Source organism: Ischnura elegans, chromosome 2, assembly GCF_921293095.1.
Source record: "Ischnura elegans chromosome 2, ioIscEleg1.1, whole genome shotgun sequence".
NCBI lineage: Eukaryota > Metazoa > Arthropoda > Insecta > Odonata > Coenagrionidae > Ischnura > Ischnura elegans.
Window position 1 is genome coordinate 126,600,857 of NC_060247.1, and position 16,697 is coordinate 126,617,553.

Consider the following 16,697-nt stretch of genomic DNA (forward strand, 5'->3'; position numbering starts at 1 on the left):
TCTCGATGCCCACCCATTAGCGACCCATGAAACAAGCCTTCGCCATACCCATTGCGCCACATGGCCTCGCATTAGAGCACAGTAATTCAATCGTGGAGATGGTCAATAAAATGCTGCTTCCTTGATTATCGGCTCTGATATTTATCTGCTGGCGTGATCGCTGCCATGTGATTTACTCTCATCCAGGTTGGGATGCAGCGGCGTAGTAGATGTATCGCGAGATGGGGTTAAGCTCTTAAAAGGCAGGTCAGGTCGAAGGTATTCATGCGACCATAATTCTCCGACCGCCACTTACGAGCAAACGGGGCGAGGGAAGATGGCAGTGAAATGGGAGCGGAGCAAGGCACAGCGCAAATCTCTGAAGGACACGCGGGCCTTTGAGGGAAAACGTGGAAGAAGGGCGGAGGTGACGGGGTGAGCTGAGCGGAGACCAAGGCAGATGGCTCTTTTTGGGAAGTGACACTGAGGCCCACTCAAAATTTCTCAATTCTCACCAGGTGGAGCAATGAGCACGCAAATTGCTGATTTAATAGATGGAGACTACAGAGTGTATGTCGCGTCCCTATTGACGTGAAGTAATGTCAAGTACCGCTGAGAAAAGTCTCAAAAATACATCTCGGAACATGATTAAAAATTTATATCAGCGGTATTGTTATGTTTAATTGCTCATATAAGTTAAGAAACTGTTTGAATAAAGTAAGAAAAAGTATTTGAAGGAAAATTGCTTTCATGGGACAATTTCAGAATATGTATGATCAAATATTATATGAATACTCAAATATAATTCTTGAAGTCTTTATTTTGAATACTCAAATACTAAACTTGAAGTTCTTTAAGATTATTTCAAAAATCCGTCTAAATTTTCCTAAGAATTTAGGAAATAAAAAATTCTTGAACTTTAGATTCAGTGTTTTAATATTTTTCCAACATTGAAAAATGGGGTAGTGCAATGCTAAATATACATTCTGTTTTTAGTGAATAAAATAAATCATAATTTAAGAGGCATAATGATGAATACCTCTAAATATAGTTTCAAAACCACCTTTTGTCGGCATGCCATGGGTTTATAAATAGCGCCCGCTAAAAGTAAGAGTAAGGGAGCTTAGAATTATCGGTGGTGGGGAGAATAAAAGGTTCAAATGAAAGAGAATATTAACAAGGCTGGAGAGGAGGTGAACCAACCAATGAAATCGAGGCTCCCCCATCTTCTCCCCTTCGCCACTTCCCCTTCCCCCGCGATCCTGGGGATTCAGGCGTTGAAGTCTCCCGCGGGTCCGGTTCCGTCCGAAGGGAGTGGCGGCCGATGGGGTGTGGGGCAGCACGTTGCGTCCGCCTCTCAGGGGTCGGGGGCGAGGTGGGAGCCTCCGTGTGACTGCTGTTGCGAGGGTTGGCGAGCGGTCCCGAAATCGGCGGGAGCCGATGGGAGGGGGACGGTGTGGGCTCCCGATAAATAGCGGCCGCTCCAACAGGAGAGCATTCTGTTCCCTGGGACGCACTCCTTGGATCTCTTGCTCTCTTGCCAGCGCCCTCGAAGAAACGGAGACTAGCACCATGAAGGCAAGTCCACACTCATTCTTTCTCTCGCCGGTGCCTACTTTGTTGCGGGATGTTCTTATTCTCGCTGGTGTTGTTAGGACAACTGGTGACTTCAACGCGCGGATTGACTAGTGCGTGAATAAAATCCGCTACGCGTTACTATTGCTTCGGTTCTACTGTACTTTCGAGTAAAGTTTAAAATATCGCGTGGTTACTCTGTGAAGGCTAGTGAAAACTTGCGTTTTATTACTGACTAGTATAGTTTTAATTTATTCAAGCGGTGTAAGTAGCTAGAAATTCAAATAGAAAATTTTCATGACCCATTACGATACAGCTCGTCCAGACTCCCACTAAAATGGTAGACATTTCTTTACAATTTTCCTCACCTAGCGTTCCTTGAGTTGAGTCGCAAAATTTATTGATCGTTTTGAATGACTCTTCAGAGAGTTCCCATATGGGGTATACAACGTTACATTCTAAAGAAATTCAAGCTTTGAGAAAAAATATTTACTTTAGGAAGTGAGTTACGCTATATTATCTAAATAATTCCTCAGTGCATAGAATTATATGAATTATATTTTCTATGCTTGCTGAAATAAGAATGCATTCATTAAAGTATTTTAAAGCAAATGCATCACTCTGGAATAGTGAATTTGTATTTGACAATTTTATTCATAGTCCCAATCAATTTAGCCAATTAATTATTACGCGCCATTTGTGTAGGGCATCTTTAGAGTCGTTACAGGTCCAATATAAAGTAGATTTCATACAGATAATTTTTTTCTCTTGTACTATGAAACATCTAAACAAGGAATTATTTTACCTTTTATTTTTTGGTTGTCGTATTTCTAGTCTTTTTCCATGGCGGGATTAAGGTGAATGGTGACAGAGAATAACTGGCAATAGTAGTCATTTTAGAATATTGCAATGTGAGCTTTTAAAGGAAGTAAAATTTGAATTCATTTTAACCCCTTTGGCTAAAGATTTTGTAGTATTCCATATCAATTTTCATCCAATGAAATAAAACTCGATCAAGCTAAGATATCTTATAACACTGAATAACGGAGAAAGGTTAACATGGGAAACAAAACAGCCTGATGCAGTGTTATTATAGTGATCGTAGACAAGTCATGTCTACTTTTATTTGTTTGCATCTCAGTAAAGAGTAGGTATCTACTGATAGGAAGTCTACTCCTTAAACGTTATAATGTATTTAAGATCACATTTTAAAATTCCTACCTTTTTCTACCATCAATCATCGTCTTGAGACGGTTATGCAAGTTCTTGAGGCATCTAGGATGGTTGGATTCGTGAGATCGGCGGGGAGCCTCGTGGTTATGGGGTCAGAGAGGCGGATCATCCCGTGCCCTTCGTGGTCGCGGTATTTTGCGCAAACTATCCTCCCTCCCTTCGGCTCGAGTATTTAAACTAGAGAGCGCTTGAATAAGGTTAGCCTGGCATTTGCATTTTATTTTGTTTTTATCGAGTAACTTCTGACGAAAGGTTGAGCGGATATATGTGGGAAATAATATCACCAAGACGCGTAGTAGGGTAGTAATTATGCAGGCTTTTGAAAAGATCATAGAAAACCCCATAATAATCCCCGGAATAGGTGCTAATCTAGTCATACTATGAAGTATAATGGGTTGACTAAAATATAGTTAAACACTTTTCATCAAATTTGGCGGTATGTGTGCACTTGAAAAAATCCACGGGGGATGAATCATTATACGCTTGTCCTCAGGTATATTTCGTGGAAGCTATTCCGTATAGAAATTTATGGTTCCTTTCCCTGAGTGGCTATTTAACATTGATTTTATTGGCTTCCTATTTTTTCAAACATTATCTTGAGTAACCACCAGAATACGCGGAATAATCTGAAAAAAGCCTACTTTTAAGTGAGAAGGACCTTTGAAACCTGAATGATCTTACGAGTGACTTTGGAATTGCATCATTACTCCGCTGGTCGCATATGCCATTATATATCACCATATTAATACATTTTGCCTCTATTAAAATACATTTTAATGTATCGGTCATAATTACTAGGGCCATTATTGATTAAAAGTATATTGTAAAAATTTTATGGGTCCTGTGGGTCGAGAATGCATAAGAAAGGCTGCGGGTTGGCAACTCCTGTTCTAAACCATCGCCTTATATTCTTTTCTGCATGATTTCAATTTCCATAGAAATTTCGTCTAACCATTAAATCGAACCATGTTTTAGCCGGACTCATTCAAAATCAGAGTGAAATTATATCACAAAATGACTAAAAAAAAATTCAAGGCATAATAGCATAGTTTTAAGCGATATTTTTGTAAATTTAAACTCATGAATCCAATGATACTTAAAAGTGTTGATTTTTCTGTCATATGAATGTGATATTTCTTGCTGTTCTAATCGACCAATGTCTTTATTTTACAGGCTATCTGTGTTGCCCTGTTGGTTGTCCTCGCGGCCTGCTGTGTCGCTGGAGGTAAGGCCTTCACTGATTTCAGCGGTTTATTTACTTGAGATCCGCCAAAGCTTTGAATTGCTTACTGTATTCAACACAGAATTCAGAGCTAATCGTAGAAACCTCTATTCAATATCGAGCTGACTTAACTATATGCAAGCACTACAGTAAAAAATGCAACCTTTTGTTTAAAAAAACGAGTAATTTTTCTCATTAGATTGGCCAACATGGGTTGCGTATCGAATTTAAGGGAGATAAATAATTATAATTTTCCGATAGGAAAGAGGAATTCCTTCAAAGCTTTTGATTTGGAGTATAGCTAATGCTTGAGGTTATTATTCAGCGGCCTTGATTACGATTTTCTATTGTAGAATATTGTAAATTTTTCAAATACATCTGCGGGAAATCCTCTCATTGTAACTGCTGTACCTCAGTCATATTTATTTGCGTGCTTTATGCCTTTTACTCCAGCTATTACATGAGTAAAGGCCTTCTACATTAAGTATCTAAATTCGTAGTTGAAAGGGCGTTTCTCTTCTTAAATTCCTAAGACTAGGATGGCTTTTCCTCAGATGGAAGAGTTTCTGCCGTTAATGAAGTTCGTCTGTGGATAGGAAGGTATTAGGTAATATCATCTCTCATAACAACCTTCAAGTGGATGGCTTATTGTGGAAGTTGAAAGTTCTTCTGGCGAAAGAAGATAATGATTGTATAGCATTAAGCAATCGTTAAAATATAACGTTTGAAGCACATAGCTTCGTGAAATACTATTTCCGGTGAAAATTTTACCCAATCAATCTGTCTGAAAATGATTCTTTCGTTACGATGTTCCATAAAAGTTTTTAAAGATTTCTCTCGAAACAGAGAAAATTCCCGCCCACGATTAAGCAATTCTGATGAGTCTGGTAGGAGTCTGAGTTCATAGAGTTGATTCTGTAGTTAGAAAGTCCTCCGTCGGCATTAAAAAAATAGCTGAAAGCGATCACATATACATATTTCACTAGTTACCATGAGTTAATCATCAAAGGGTTCTTATATTTTTAATACGTATTAAACAACTTCTTCTTTTTTGAGTGTTGAATGAAAAACTTTCTAAGAAACTGGAGGTTGACATTGGCGCCTATTGGTTTCATTGGAAGACTAGGTACTAGATGACGTGCTACAGTGCAGAATTACCCACAGGTTGCTCCTGATAATCATTACCTAATACACCTCGGTCTTGTTTCCTATGCGCCCGATAAACATTTACCTTCTCCCTTAGATGGTTTGTATCGGGTGGTGTGACTCTCCACGATGACCGCTGATCATTTCGCACTCGGTTTTTACGGCTAGTAACGGATGACTAGCGATTATTATCAAGCCGGCCGTCCAATGGACCCTCTAATGAATCGCAGCTATTAGCGCTCCATCGTTAATGCTCTCCATCGCTGCGTTCACAAACTCCCCTCTCCTTTTCTCAATGTCCTCCTCCCTTCTGAGACCTTCTAGGCCCACGGTACTATGACAAATGCCGCCTTTGATTTCCAATCTTTCGGGTTTTCCCGACTGCTACCCAAATTTTCTCACTGCCCCCTTTCGCGCATTATTTCTCAACATATCCTTTTCACCTAGTTTGATGACTTCTCTGTTCCCAACTCATACGTCCTAGAGCTCATATTTTTTTTATGAAAGTTATTTTTATCCTCACAATGAAAGGGCAAGTAAGAGACCACTTTTACTTCTGAGTCGGCAATGCGTTTAACCATATGAATTGAAATGCTACACCTTAGTGTATTCCACTCTCTTAAGGCAATTATGATTCATTCGCATTATTGAATCATAAAATATGCTGTGTCACTGTTACTAAATTTGAATTTATCAATCGAGGGAAGAGGAACACAGTAAATTAGGCTAAAATATAAACGCAATCCAACGCAATTGCACGAAAAATCTAATGTAAGATCACAATATCTTACATATGAAAAAAATGTCAATAACGATTAAAAATGAGAGTAATGGAGTAGATTTTGTGAAAAAAATCACCATAAAATATACGATTTTCCAGCGGTAACATTTCAATTCCTACTTCGCTGCAAGATACCGTGGGAGCATCATAAAAGCACTCAACCATTAAAATGAAACTCCTGCAGAAAAGCTGACTACTAGCCGGTACTTCCCGCATAAAGTAGGCATGTTTTTATGCTATAATAAATTTGATCTCCCTCGACTTTCAACATTTCAAAGGTTTGCTTGAGTCAGCGCCATTAAAATTCTCAAATATTCTCAATAATACATTTGACTTAACTGTAGATAATATCCTTGCTCAGTAACCGCTAATTCAGGGATATCATTAGTACTAAACATTGCAAACCAATTTCCAATGTTGTTCCTCACAGTTTTGCTATCCCTAAATAACGGAAGGGTAGAATGAACGACTTGCGTGCAAAGTCTTCTCGCGGAATAAAATGAAAATTCTGGCGTTATTCAACCTGAAAAATCTCTGTAAGGTTCACTGTGAATTTAAATAGGCACGTCCCGGGTATCGTAACGTAGTGACATCGTTCAGGTGAATATGTAACTACGTTATGAATTCCGGGTCATGCCTACACACGAGTGTGAACCTTAAAAAGTTTTATTCTTTTATGTCCACTAAGGAGAGTATTGAATGAAAATTAAACTATGTTTTTCCACATAAAATATTTATTAGATCACTGCCATGGTTTCAACCACAACAGCCTGAGGATGACGCAGTGCGTGGAAAAAACATAGCTTAATTTTCAATCAATATGAATACATTCCATAAAGTAACGCCGCAAACCATTAACTTCAATATGGAGAGGATTCACATAGTCAAGCCTGAAGTTGTCAATTATACTGCGAAATCTCTTTTGGAACTTGGGGATCTATTTCGGCCTAATTGATTGAATTGAGCCTTGAGGGGAGGACATGAAGATATGGCGACGTTGCTTTCACTTCGCGTCCTCAACGTAGATTCGGCCAGCATCACGACTGCTACTCCTTCATAGGGGACTTTTGGTGAAGGGAGGGAGTAGATGGGGGGGCCCAAACAAATTTAAAATTCATTCACGACATTCGTCCACTTACGAGATAATTGTAATAATTGTGCTACGTCGGGCTCGCTTCTACGCCTCCGTGTACGTGGAATCAAGCAAGGAAAAATCTTCTCTTGCATTTTGGAAGGTCTTTATGCTCGCTACGTACAAATCTGTCATCGAAATTTTCCAAAACTGCTAACCAATTTGTATTTCACCGTCACATACGCGATTCCCAGAAGACTCATGACACGCGGAAGAAATGCAAACTCGAACTAGCCCTGAAAGCCAAGGCACTAAATGCATAAGAGGACTCAACGTAAGCGTTAACGAGTACCTGATACTTCATCGTTTACAAGTTTTTCCTTGGATAAGACACGTTTGAATCCAAATTGGGCATCGTCTGTGCTGTTCTAAGAGATGCATCAGGGCACCTAAAATTTTTAAATTTTACCTCGATATTTTATCTCATGTATTTCTTTTTATATTGGCGAAATACAACAATATTTGCGAGCTCTAATCTATTCAATCGGAATATATCAAGATGATAACATACCAAAAGAGCTGTATGAAATTGGTGAATATTTATGCAAGGCTCTAAGCTGAAAATTGACACGGGGGATGAAATTCATTTATAAAAATTATTTTAAATAGCCGGAATTCGATCTCCAATCTCCCGATTGGCGGTTTAATGTGTTATAAAATCAACACCATGTTGTAATATGAATGTATTTAATCATTATATGTGCCCCCAATCATGTTCACTTTTATATAATTGGACTACACTTTTACACAACCCCTGTCGCAGATGAGCAGGCGGGACTCGAACCCACGGCCTTCCGTATGACAGGCAAGGACTTCCCCCGTCGCCACCACTGCAATTCTCTTGGGAAAAATATGCTTTGTTATCATATCTGATAGTAAACCTAACCGTCTATCGGAAGATCCGGGTTCGAATTCCGGCAAATTTCTCCCTCGGCGCATAGCATTCATTCTCAGCGAATAATCCGTCGTCAAAATTGGTAAACCGACTGGTGGAGAAGGATCTAAGCGTACTCTGGATGCCATTTGGGCGGAGGGGCCAATTTCGGATCTGCCGTTACTGGTAGACCACTCCCCTCTCCGTTGAGTGAGCCGCTTCTTCAGCCTCGCCTCTCCCAGCAACGAAGGGCGAACTGATTTCACCCGGTCAGACGGCTCTCCCTTTCGATAACTCCGGAAAAACCCTCCACCACCTCCATCTCCGCCCATAAAGACCGCAAGCCATCCCCCCCTAATTTCCCTTTCTTGTCAGCGGAGGGCCTCCCTCGGTCAAAATTGGTCAAGTTACGGTAAGCCGATACGCCTAGGGCCGCGATTGCCGCACAATAGATTCGTGGGTTACTTAATCAATACTCACTCAGTCAGTACTTCAACCCCTAAAGTCTGTTTGGACCGGTTGGAGTAGAGCTCACCACTTGGTCACCATTTTCTAATTATTATTGATTAGTTTCTGAACTTTTTAAATGATAGGGAAAACATATTTTTGTTGAAGAAAATATATTTTTTGCACTCAAACCCTTCACTCACCTCGTAAGATTGATTATTGGTGAAAGTTAGTACCCAATCTTTTTGTTCATGTTGTCATTAGCGATACGTATTGCATGCAATTAACTTACGGGCTAGTAACCGAATAGCGATTATGCGTATCATCCGAGAGAAGGTAGCAATTTCAACTGTTTTTCTCGCTCCTTTTCACTATGGAATCAACAAGTTAGATGTTGCGCCACCAATAGCTCGATCGCAAGCCAACGGATCTAAAAAGCGGTTGTAAAGTTTTTTTTATAAATATTAATCCTTTGCGGTCCAACGTCGAGGGTGGCTCGAAAGGCCTGGTGCAAGCATCAGATTCAACGTCAAGTTGAGCTCAACATCCCAAGGTTATATAAGGGGATTATACAAGGGCAATGTTTCAAGAAATACCACATATAGATAATTTTTTAATAATAAACTCCTTAATTGAACCTATAGCATTACCTTACCGGCAGTCAGTGGAGCCTTACAGTCAGTGGAAGTTTGCTTTAAACAACAAAATAAAACATTAACAAGGCACCAATGAATCCTGTCCATTATTCCTTTTTTTCAAAAAATTTAATTTTGCCCAGACTATTTGAATTGAAAAAAATGGACCGCTTTGGTGGAGCAGCCTATTTTTGCGGACCACTCTTGCTCTTGTGTGAATAGTCGTGACAAGAAAACTGTATAGGGAACGTCCGAGTCTGTTGCATGGGAAATCAGTTTATTATTATTGAGTGGATGTTGCCGCTTCGAGAGCATTTTATTCGGTTTTCAAAAATGTCCACAACGCGGTGATGTGTGAAGAACGATCCATTAAATCAAATATTTGCAGTAGAGTATTTGCAATTTTGAGGAATGACGTAATAAAGTTATTGTAAATTAGCTTTTTGGAATGTAGGTCTTGTGTTGAAAAAATTAAAATGTTATTTTTGCCAATGGTTCGCTCTATTTTTAAACTTTGATTAGGAATTTTCTGCAATGTTTTTTTATGTTTACTAAGCTAATACTACAATGTATGCGAATAAATCGAAAGGAACATACAGCCAAGAATTTGATTTACCTTTAAACAAGAAATCAAGAAAAGGAGAAAAAACTCATTTTATTCAAAAGTGGTGAATTTGATGATTGTACAGGGTCCAATATCAGTTTCGTTAAGTAATATTAGTTAATCCCGCGATATTCGAACTTTGCGAATTTCGTAGACCCATTTTAAATACGCGGCGGGTGACACAACATTTAGTGGCCGACTGAATAATCTTCTATTCTGATATCCGCGGGACGTGGGGTTCCATTCGGCGCTGTCGTCGAAGGTGACCGACCGTTGCCGCGAAGGATCGCCGCCTCCGCGTACCCGGTGACCCGCGAATTCCACTCTTTAGGCCTGCTTTGGGTGGGGAACGGCGCGCCGTGTGTTCAGCGGTGCGAAACGAGGGCGTCGCGTCAACTCAACGGGCGGATGTGTATATATGCACATTGATAGATTCCTCCTTTCTTTCTCTCGTCTCGAACTCTCCGTCCTTCGCGGGCGATTGGATTCGGTTTGTGTGACGCAACGATCGCCGGAATCTGATTCAACACCTACATCTACATACTACCCCTCAAGCCGCCTAAAAAGGTTTGTGGCAGGGGGTGTTCGGGCCGATCAGATATTTTCCCGCGGACTATGAGAGCTGGTGGGTGGCAGACGGATTACTTGTTTTTTCATGCCCTGGAGGGATGCCGTCTTCTGGAAGGTGGATGTAAAACGTGCTCGAAGGGAGCCTCCCGAACGAAAGAAAGTTGAACTCGCGGCCGGGATGGTGAATGCATTCCTGTTAGGGCGTTAGAAAGTGAGCCAAGGTGTAAAACTCCCGCAACTTCTCCGGAAGCAACAGCAGGCTCTTTGAATCATCAGCCACGCATCTTGGTCAGAGTTTCAAGGAAATATTATCCATAGATGCTATTTCGTGAAGATGATCAATATTTCACCATAATTTTTCTCTTCGTAAATGTTTTATTGAGTATTAATAATTGATTTTTGTCTATGACAACTTTAGCTTTGAGCCTATGAATGAGACATAATGAATCATGTAAGTTTTTACACTTTCCCGGCGAACAATACGTATAAACTCTACTCGGGATACCGCGCGGGTAAGATTATGTAAGAGCGCCGACGTTTCGGGCACCGACTCGTTACCCATTCTCACGGCTACTGTATTCGTTCTTTTTACGATAGCCGTGAGAATGGGTAGCGAGTCGGTACCCGAAACGTCGGCGCGCGGTACGTGGGGTTCCATTCGGCGCTGTCGTCGAAGGTGACCGACCATTGCCGCGAAGGATCGCCGCGTCCGCGTACCTTACCCGCGCGGTATCCCGAGAAGTGTTTATACAAAATGAATCATGGTCAGTAAAACGCAGGCAATGACGCAAAATCCTTCTATCTTTTTCCCTCTTCAGGTTACATCGGCCGTGGTTTCGGCGGCGGTTATGGCGGATACGGTGGTGGTCTTAGCTACGGAGGACTGGGTGGATATGGTGGATACGGACACGGCGGGTACGGTGGCTACAGGGGCGGATATGGAGGATATGGCGGATACGGAGGCATTGGTGGATATCGTGGTGGATATGGAGGCTATGGCGGATACAGGGGTGGATATGGCGGATACGGAGGCTACGGAGGCTACGGACGCGGTAAGTTTCACGTTTTATTTCGAAGTAATTGGTTATAAAAATGGCCAACCAAATTGATTTTTGTACAATGCTAAAAAAATACCCACCCAACTGTTTGGCTACCTTTGGCTATTGGAAGTAGCATTGTATTACCACGGTATGACTTGTAACAAAACACTGCATAGAATTCGACTATAACAGTCTGAGATTATACTTGGAAAAATATAGCTTAGTGATGTTATTGGTGGCATAACTGAACGGCAAGAGGGAGATCTGGGTTCGAATCCCGGCTGATCCCAATACATTTTTCATGGCGAATTTCATCCTTGGAACTTATAACTTTGTGACAAAAGGCTATAAAATGCATTGATGCTTGCCTATTGAGATTAGATAGACTACATCGACATTGTCCTATATTTTAGATTATTTAATTCGAGATATTTGGTGGTTAAGATGGCCAAATATTTTCGCCATATTTCCTCTCTCAAAATTCTTGATAGCCGATTTTTGTCCAGTGCTAACAAATTATCACCTAGTAAGAAACGTGAGTTGTGACTCAAAGCATTACAGGTTCTCTACCTTTGGATATTAAGAGTAACACTGTATTATCTCGAGAAAGGGTGTACAAATACATTTTTTTCACGATTATCGTTATTTAGCATGTTTAATATTTCTTCCTTTGGAATGAAAGAACCATGAAATTTCTGTAAAAAATAAAAACCTCTTTGTAAAAACTTTCTAACAAAAATTTCGGAAATATCTCAAATTTTCGAGGATGAATGCCTTCAATAACGAAATATTTTCTTTGATAGGCCTTGTAGCCAATGGTAAATTTTTCTACATGAATTCAGCGATTTACCAAAATTGTGTAAAATGTTTCATAGCTTAAAAACTTGAATACGAAATTATATTACGGATAGATTCGAGTTCGATAATGTTTTTGTATTTTTTCGATGAAATCTTCTCATGAAATTCATAATGTTTCAATTAAAAAGGGTATTGTTGGATATATGCTTCTCTTGGATTCGCGGATTAAATTTATGATTATCTCATAATGACCCTAAAATGTATTTTATATGTTCCACAGGCTGGTAGTAAAAGACTTTCCTTGGCAGCGGGCTGATTGGAAGCTCTTTCGGAATGAAAGAATACCTCTGTCAGCGCCATGCATTGCATCATGTTCAACACACAGCACTTCACTCTCTCTGTCTCTCATCTGGGCCAAATCCCAATCCAATGAAGGCGATTGCTGATATTCCATCGACGTGACTTGATCCAGTATCGCTCTTATAATTTGGGCTTGTAAAATCTTGGCTCGCCGAAAGAGGATCGCACTGTCACGCATTGTCAATTTGGCAATCGAGGTAGAAAGTGATACTCCTTTCTAAATAAAACATTCCTCCAAAATTCGAATGCATTTTTCATTTCTCTAAACAAAGTTATATTTCATCTGGAGACCTCGAATTTAATTCGTGATGGTATAAGTAGGACTCCTGTCGAAGAGGCGGCAAAAATTTTCACTGTGGATACATTCGCTTGTGAATCGCAAAATCGATCGAGAGTCCTTGGTTTATAAAAGGAAAAGTTGGCGCATAAGGCTTTTTCGCCCTCAACAGAATTGGTTCTGTAATTAAGAAGCAGTATTTATAAACGTTTAGGTGAAGTCTCATATCTCCATATAAAGGGGTCTTGCTAAAGCTAAGTTGCTCTCAATTGGAGAGAGTTGTTCCATCTTCTATCGACTAATTTAGAAAGAGGAAACAAGAGGAAGACCAAGGTACCGAACAAATTCTAAACTATCCATAGGAGCCTTTTCATTAAGAAATTACCTTACTTTTATTTTGAGTTTATCGTAAACAGTGTTTCTACCGCTTCTTTCCTTCAATAGGCAGACTCCTTTCTAAACATAGAATCAAGAAATTTATGTAGTTAAAATGTGTTTATAATTTGTAAACCAAATTATTTCCAGTGGATACCAAATTCCGGTCAGATGAAGAATATAGCCGCAGTTACATCCTCAGAGAATTAAACGAATATGGACCATAATTAGATCATTTGATGCTTCTATAGAAAATGATTTTCCGTCATACGTATATGGTGTACGCATTAGCGGTTATACTTAGTGTTTTCAAATAATCCATTACTATCGTGGTAGGGACTGATAATTCTTATCCCCGAAGCAATGGAAAAGATAGTGAGGGCTGGGTCGCGAGAATTCACTCCTGAAGGCAGGCTCATAAGTCCGTACCTCAGGAGAAGAGAGGAAAAAGGAAGGAGGTGCCTCCGCGATAGGATGGCAAAGATTTTTAATAGTATAGATATTCCCAAAGTATTGAAAAATCTTTTTATTCGCCTAAAATCATAAGTTAGCGAAAAATCTCTTCCAGTAAAAAAGAATAACCCAATTTTACCAAATGTGGGGTGCTTTTCACAAATTGAGTGGATTGAGAAGCTTCATAGGTCAGTTTTCGAAGTTAGAACATGCCGTCTGGTTGGACGAAACACTAAAAAAGACATCGTAATTTTATTCAACGGACCTCAGCAAGATGATACTTTGAAATAATGTCTTCAAAGGGTTAGATTGAGTAATATTTTTGCGAGAAATGACTAGCCATGTAATTCAATGTCGTTTTTATCGGCATATATAGTCCTCGCAAAGATTACGTCCTGAAGTGCGAAGAATAGGGGATGTGAAATGTGTGAGAAGGGTAAGGGAATGAAGATAATTCACACATATGGCGAGTATGATGGTCAACATTGCATCTTAGAGAAGAAATGGAATTGTGAGTCCCATTGGGTCATTCGACAGGCGGGTCGTCGATAAGACATTTTGCACTATAGTCATTTTATTGAGATAAGAGCCGTCGAAGAGCCGAGAGACAAAGCACGCTTCATTGCCATTGCGACTAGCAGGGGACTTTTAAATTTTCGAAAGTCCAATTGCATGATGAAATGATGAGATGCATTTGGAAATTAGACACGAAAATGGTCAAAACGAGTCCACCGGTTCTCCTCTTACATCCGCGACAGTTGCTTACCTAAAATAGACTTCAAGTACTAAATATTTTTATTGCGCAACGATGTAAGCTTTTTGACGGCGAATTTCAAAATTCATTGTGAATTTTAGAACATTTTTTTCTCCCTGTACCTTAGATGAAATGAGCGGACCCTTATTTTAGGGCATTAGATCATACCAAGTTTATCAAATAGAGAAGCTAAGATTGAACACCAAACCAAGGTAACTAATCGTTGACCTGGGAGGGAATTTGGGGGGAGAGACTTTGGTAAGGAGGGAAGGTGACTCATTTCCATTATCTCTCTCGGAGTTGCGCTATTGCTGGCCGTAAAACATTCCTATTCGATGCATGTCAGTCTTGCTAGTCATTTTGGAGCAGAAGGACTGCGGAAATATCATGGCTTCCTTCACATCACGAGTACTGTTACCTTACTTGAGTATATACTATAAAACGTATATATTTTGTATCTGGTGTGATTTTATACATTGGTGCTCATGATCAGTTCTATACCATTTCGTTATGAGTGCGTGAGATAGCAAAGGTGCCAGTCGAAGGGAAGCAAGAATTTGGTGTTAGGTAGTATCTCTAGTGCGACTCCCACGGACTCTGGAAAGCAAGTGAGTGGCAGTGTCATGCAGTGCATTGAGCTAATGGAGAGGAGACGAAGAAGTTCCTAAGTGGAAAAAGGTGTTGCAACGAATAAGCCACATTACAGGGAGAAAAGTAAGTTTTCCTTCATTTCGAGGGTGAGAGATAAAACGCACGGTATTGAAGTGAATTCCATATGGATTATTGAGAAATTGGTCTACGGTTGATAAAAGTCACGCCACGAATTAGTTGTGAGCTTTGTGCTCAACGGCTCTGGAAAGTGTTTTTCCACTTTCTGAGGAAAATTGATAAAAATTTTAGTAGCAGGGTCCTTGACGGTTAAAAAAAAAATATCACCAATTTCCGGGTGTCCAAGGAAGTGTTTCCGAATTAAGACTCCCAAATTGGGAGGGAAATATTGATACCGATCTCTTGCATCGAATGATATTTATTGTAACTCGGGTGATAAACTGGCAAAACCTTACAAGTATGTGAAAGTTAACATTTATGGCTTGACCTCATAGATATCCAATATTATCTAATAGGAATTGTGTTAGTAATTGAAATCTACGTGTCCCTTAGTGTTGAGATTTCAATTTAATGCTTCCACTGTTTACATAAGGAACATGTTCATTGTTGTTGTTTTGCTTCTGAGTTACTTGAATGAATAAAATGGAAAGCTCAATACTTGAATCGGTAGGAAGATCTTTTTGATCCTGAAGTCCAAAAAATCTACGCTTAATTATTCATCAGAGATCGTGATTCGAGTAAAAATTTTCGTTTTTACCTTAATGTTGGCAATATTGTACATTTATAAAAAATACGCTGATTTATTTTGAAATTGGATATCAGTCATCCTCAGCGAAGGGGTCCTGAATTTTGGGTGCTGTTTCCCGGGTCGACAACAGTTCCTCTTCCGCCGTCTGCTGACCTAATACCCGAAACCACAAAATGCGAAAGCACTTTATGCGTCCGAGTGGGGTCATTGAAAATTATTATCTGAATCCTTTTCGGCGCGTAAGGATACATGGGTTTGTACCCTAAATGTTTTTCATAATTATGTGGCTAAATCTGTAGGAATCATCGAGTATTATTTGGGACTAAATGTAGGTGAATAGTTACATTTATTTCCTCTTGTCATAATTATGTAGTGAAATCGTGTGGGAATCATTGAATATTATTTATGGGCCAAATAAGGTGAAGAGTTCAATTTATTTCTTCTAGTTTTTGGAGGAATTTCTGGCCATGAGGAAATTGAAACGTGATGAGAGAAAAGAGATGAAGTATCGAGTTCGCGCCAATTTATTTCGTATTATCAATATTACGAACTGATTTACACGAAAGATCGATTTGATAGTTCGATCCAGGAAATTGAGGGTGAAGTGAATGAATCATCAAGTCAAGGCCTCAACTGGCAGTTTCTTTCCGTGACTGGATGATAAGGAAATTATTCAGGAAAGGGATGTACTGTTGACCTCAATGTGTAAACAAAATCTTCGTGGATCGCAAAATATCTTATGTAGGTTATATTAATTTAGATATTATTTGTGAAATGAGATGCCTTTGGGACTCTGGCATAAATTTCTATGACCGAATTCTTTTTGTTTCCATTATTGTGTTTTTTCTAGGAACCATGCATCGAGACAGGTGGATTCATCTATATTCTATAAAGTCCCCTAACGACCACTCATTCATTCGTTCATTCACTCACTCATACAAATGTTTGGGGTGAACGAGACGAGATACGGCAAAAAGTCTAATGAAGACCCCCTCTAAAATTGTCTGAAACCCCAGGAAAAATTATGAAAACACTAAATTTACAATTATTTATCTGTCTATTCATATAAAATTGAGTATGGGGAT

The 16,697-nt window shown here is 39.6% G+C and overlaps 1 protein-coding gene across 1 annotated transcript; it reads left to right on the forward strand.

The window, feature by feature from the left end:
- Positions 1 to 1,278: 1,278 nt before the first annotated feature.
- Positions 1,279 to 12,638, forward strand: LOC124154623 (keratin-associated protein 19-2-like). The gene is made up of 4 exons (XM_046528463.1): positions 1,279 to 1,557; positions 3,961 to 4,012; positions 11,017 to 11,250; positions 12,317 to 12,638. The coding sequence occupies exons 1-4, from the start codon at positions 1,420 to 1,422 to the stop codon at positions 12,322 to 12,324; spliced, it is 432 nt and encodes a 143-aa protein (XP_046384419.1). The 5' UTR covers positions 1,279 to 1,419; the 3' UTR covers positions 12,325 to 12,638.
- The last annotated feature ends 4,059 nt before the right edge of the window (positions 12,639 to 16,697 follow it).

Bases quoted from the DNA above. Each gene is read 5' to 3' on its own strand.
- LOC124154623 (XM_046528463.1), top strand. From the start codon at position 1,420: ATGGGAGGGGGACGGTGTGGGCTCCCGATAAATAGCGGCCGCTCCAAC. The intron at 1,558-3,960 runs GCAAGTCCACAC...TTTATTTTACAG, and splicing joins CGGAGACTAGCACCATGAAG to GCTATCTGTGTTGCCCTGTT. The intron at 4,013-11,016 runs GTAAGGCCTTCA...TTCCCTCTTCAG, and splicing joins GGCCTGCTGTGTCGCTGGAG to GTTACATCGGCCGTGGTTTC.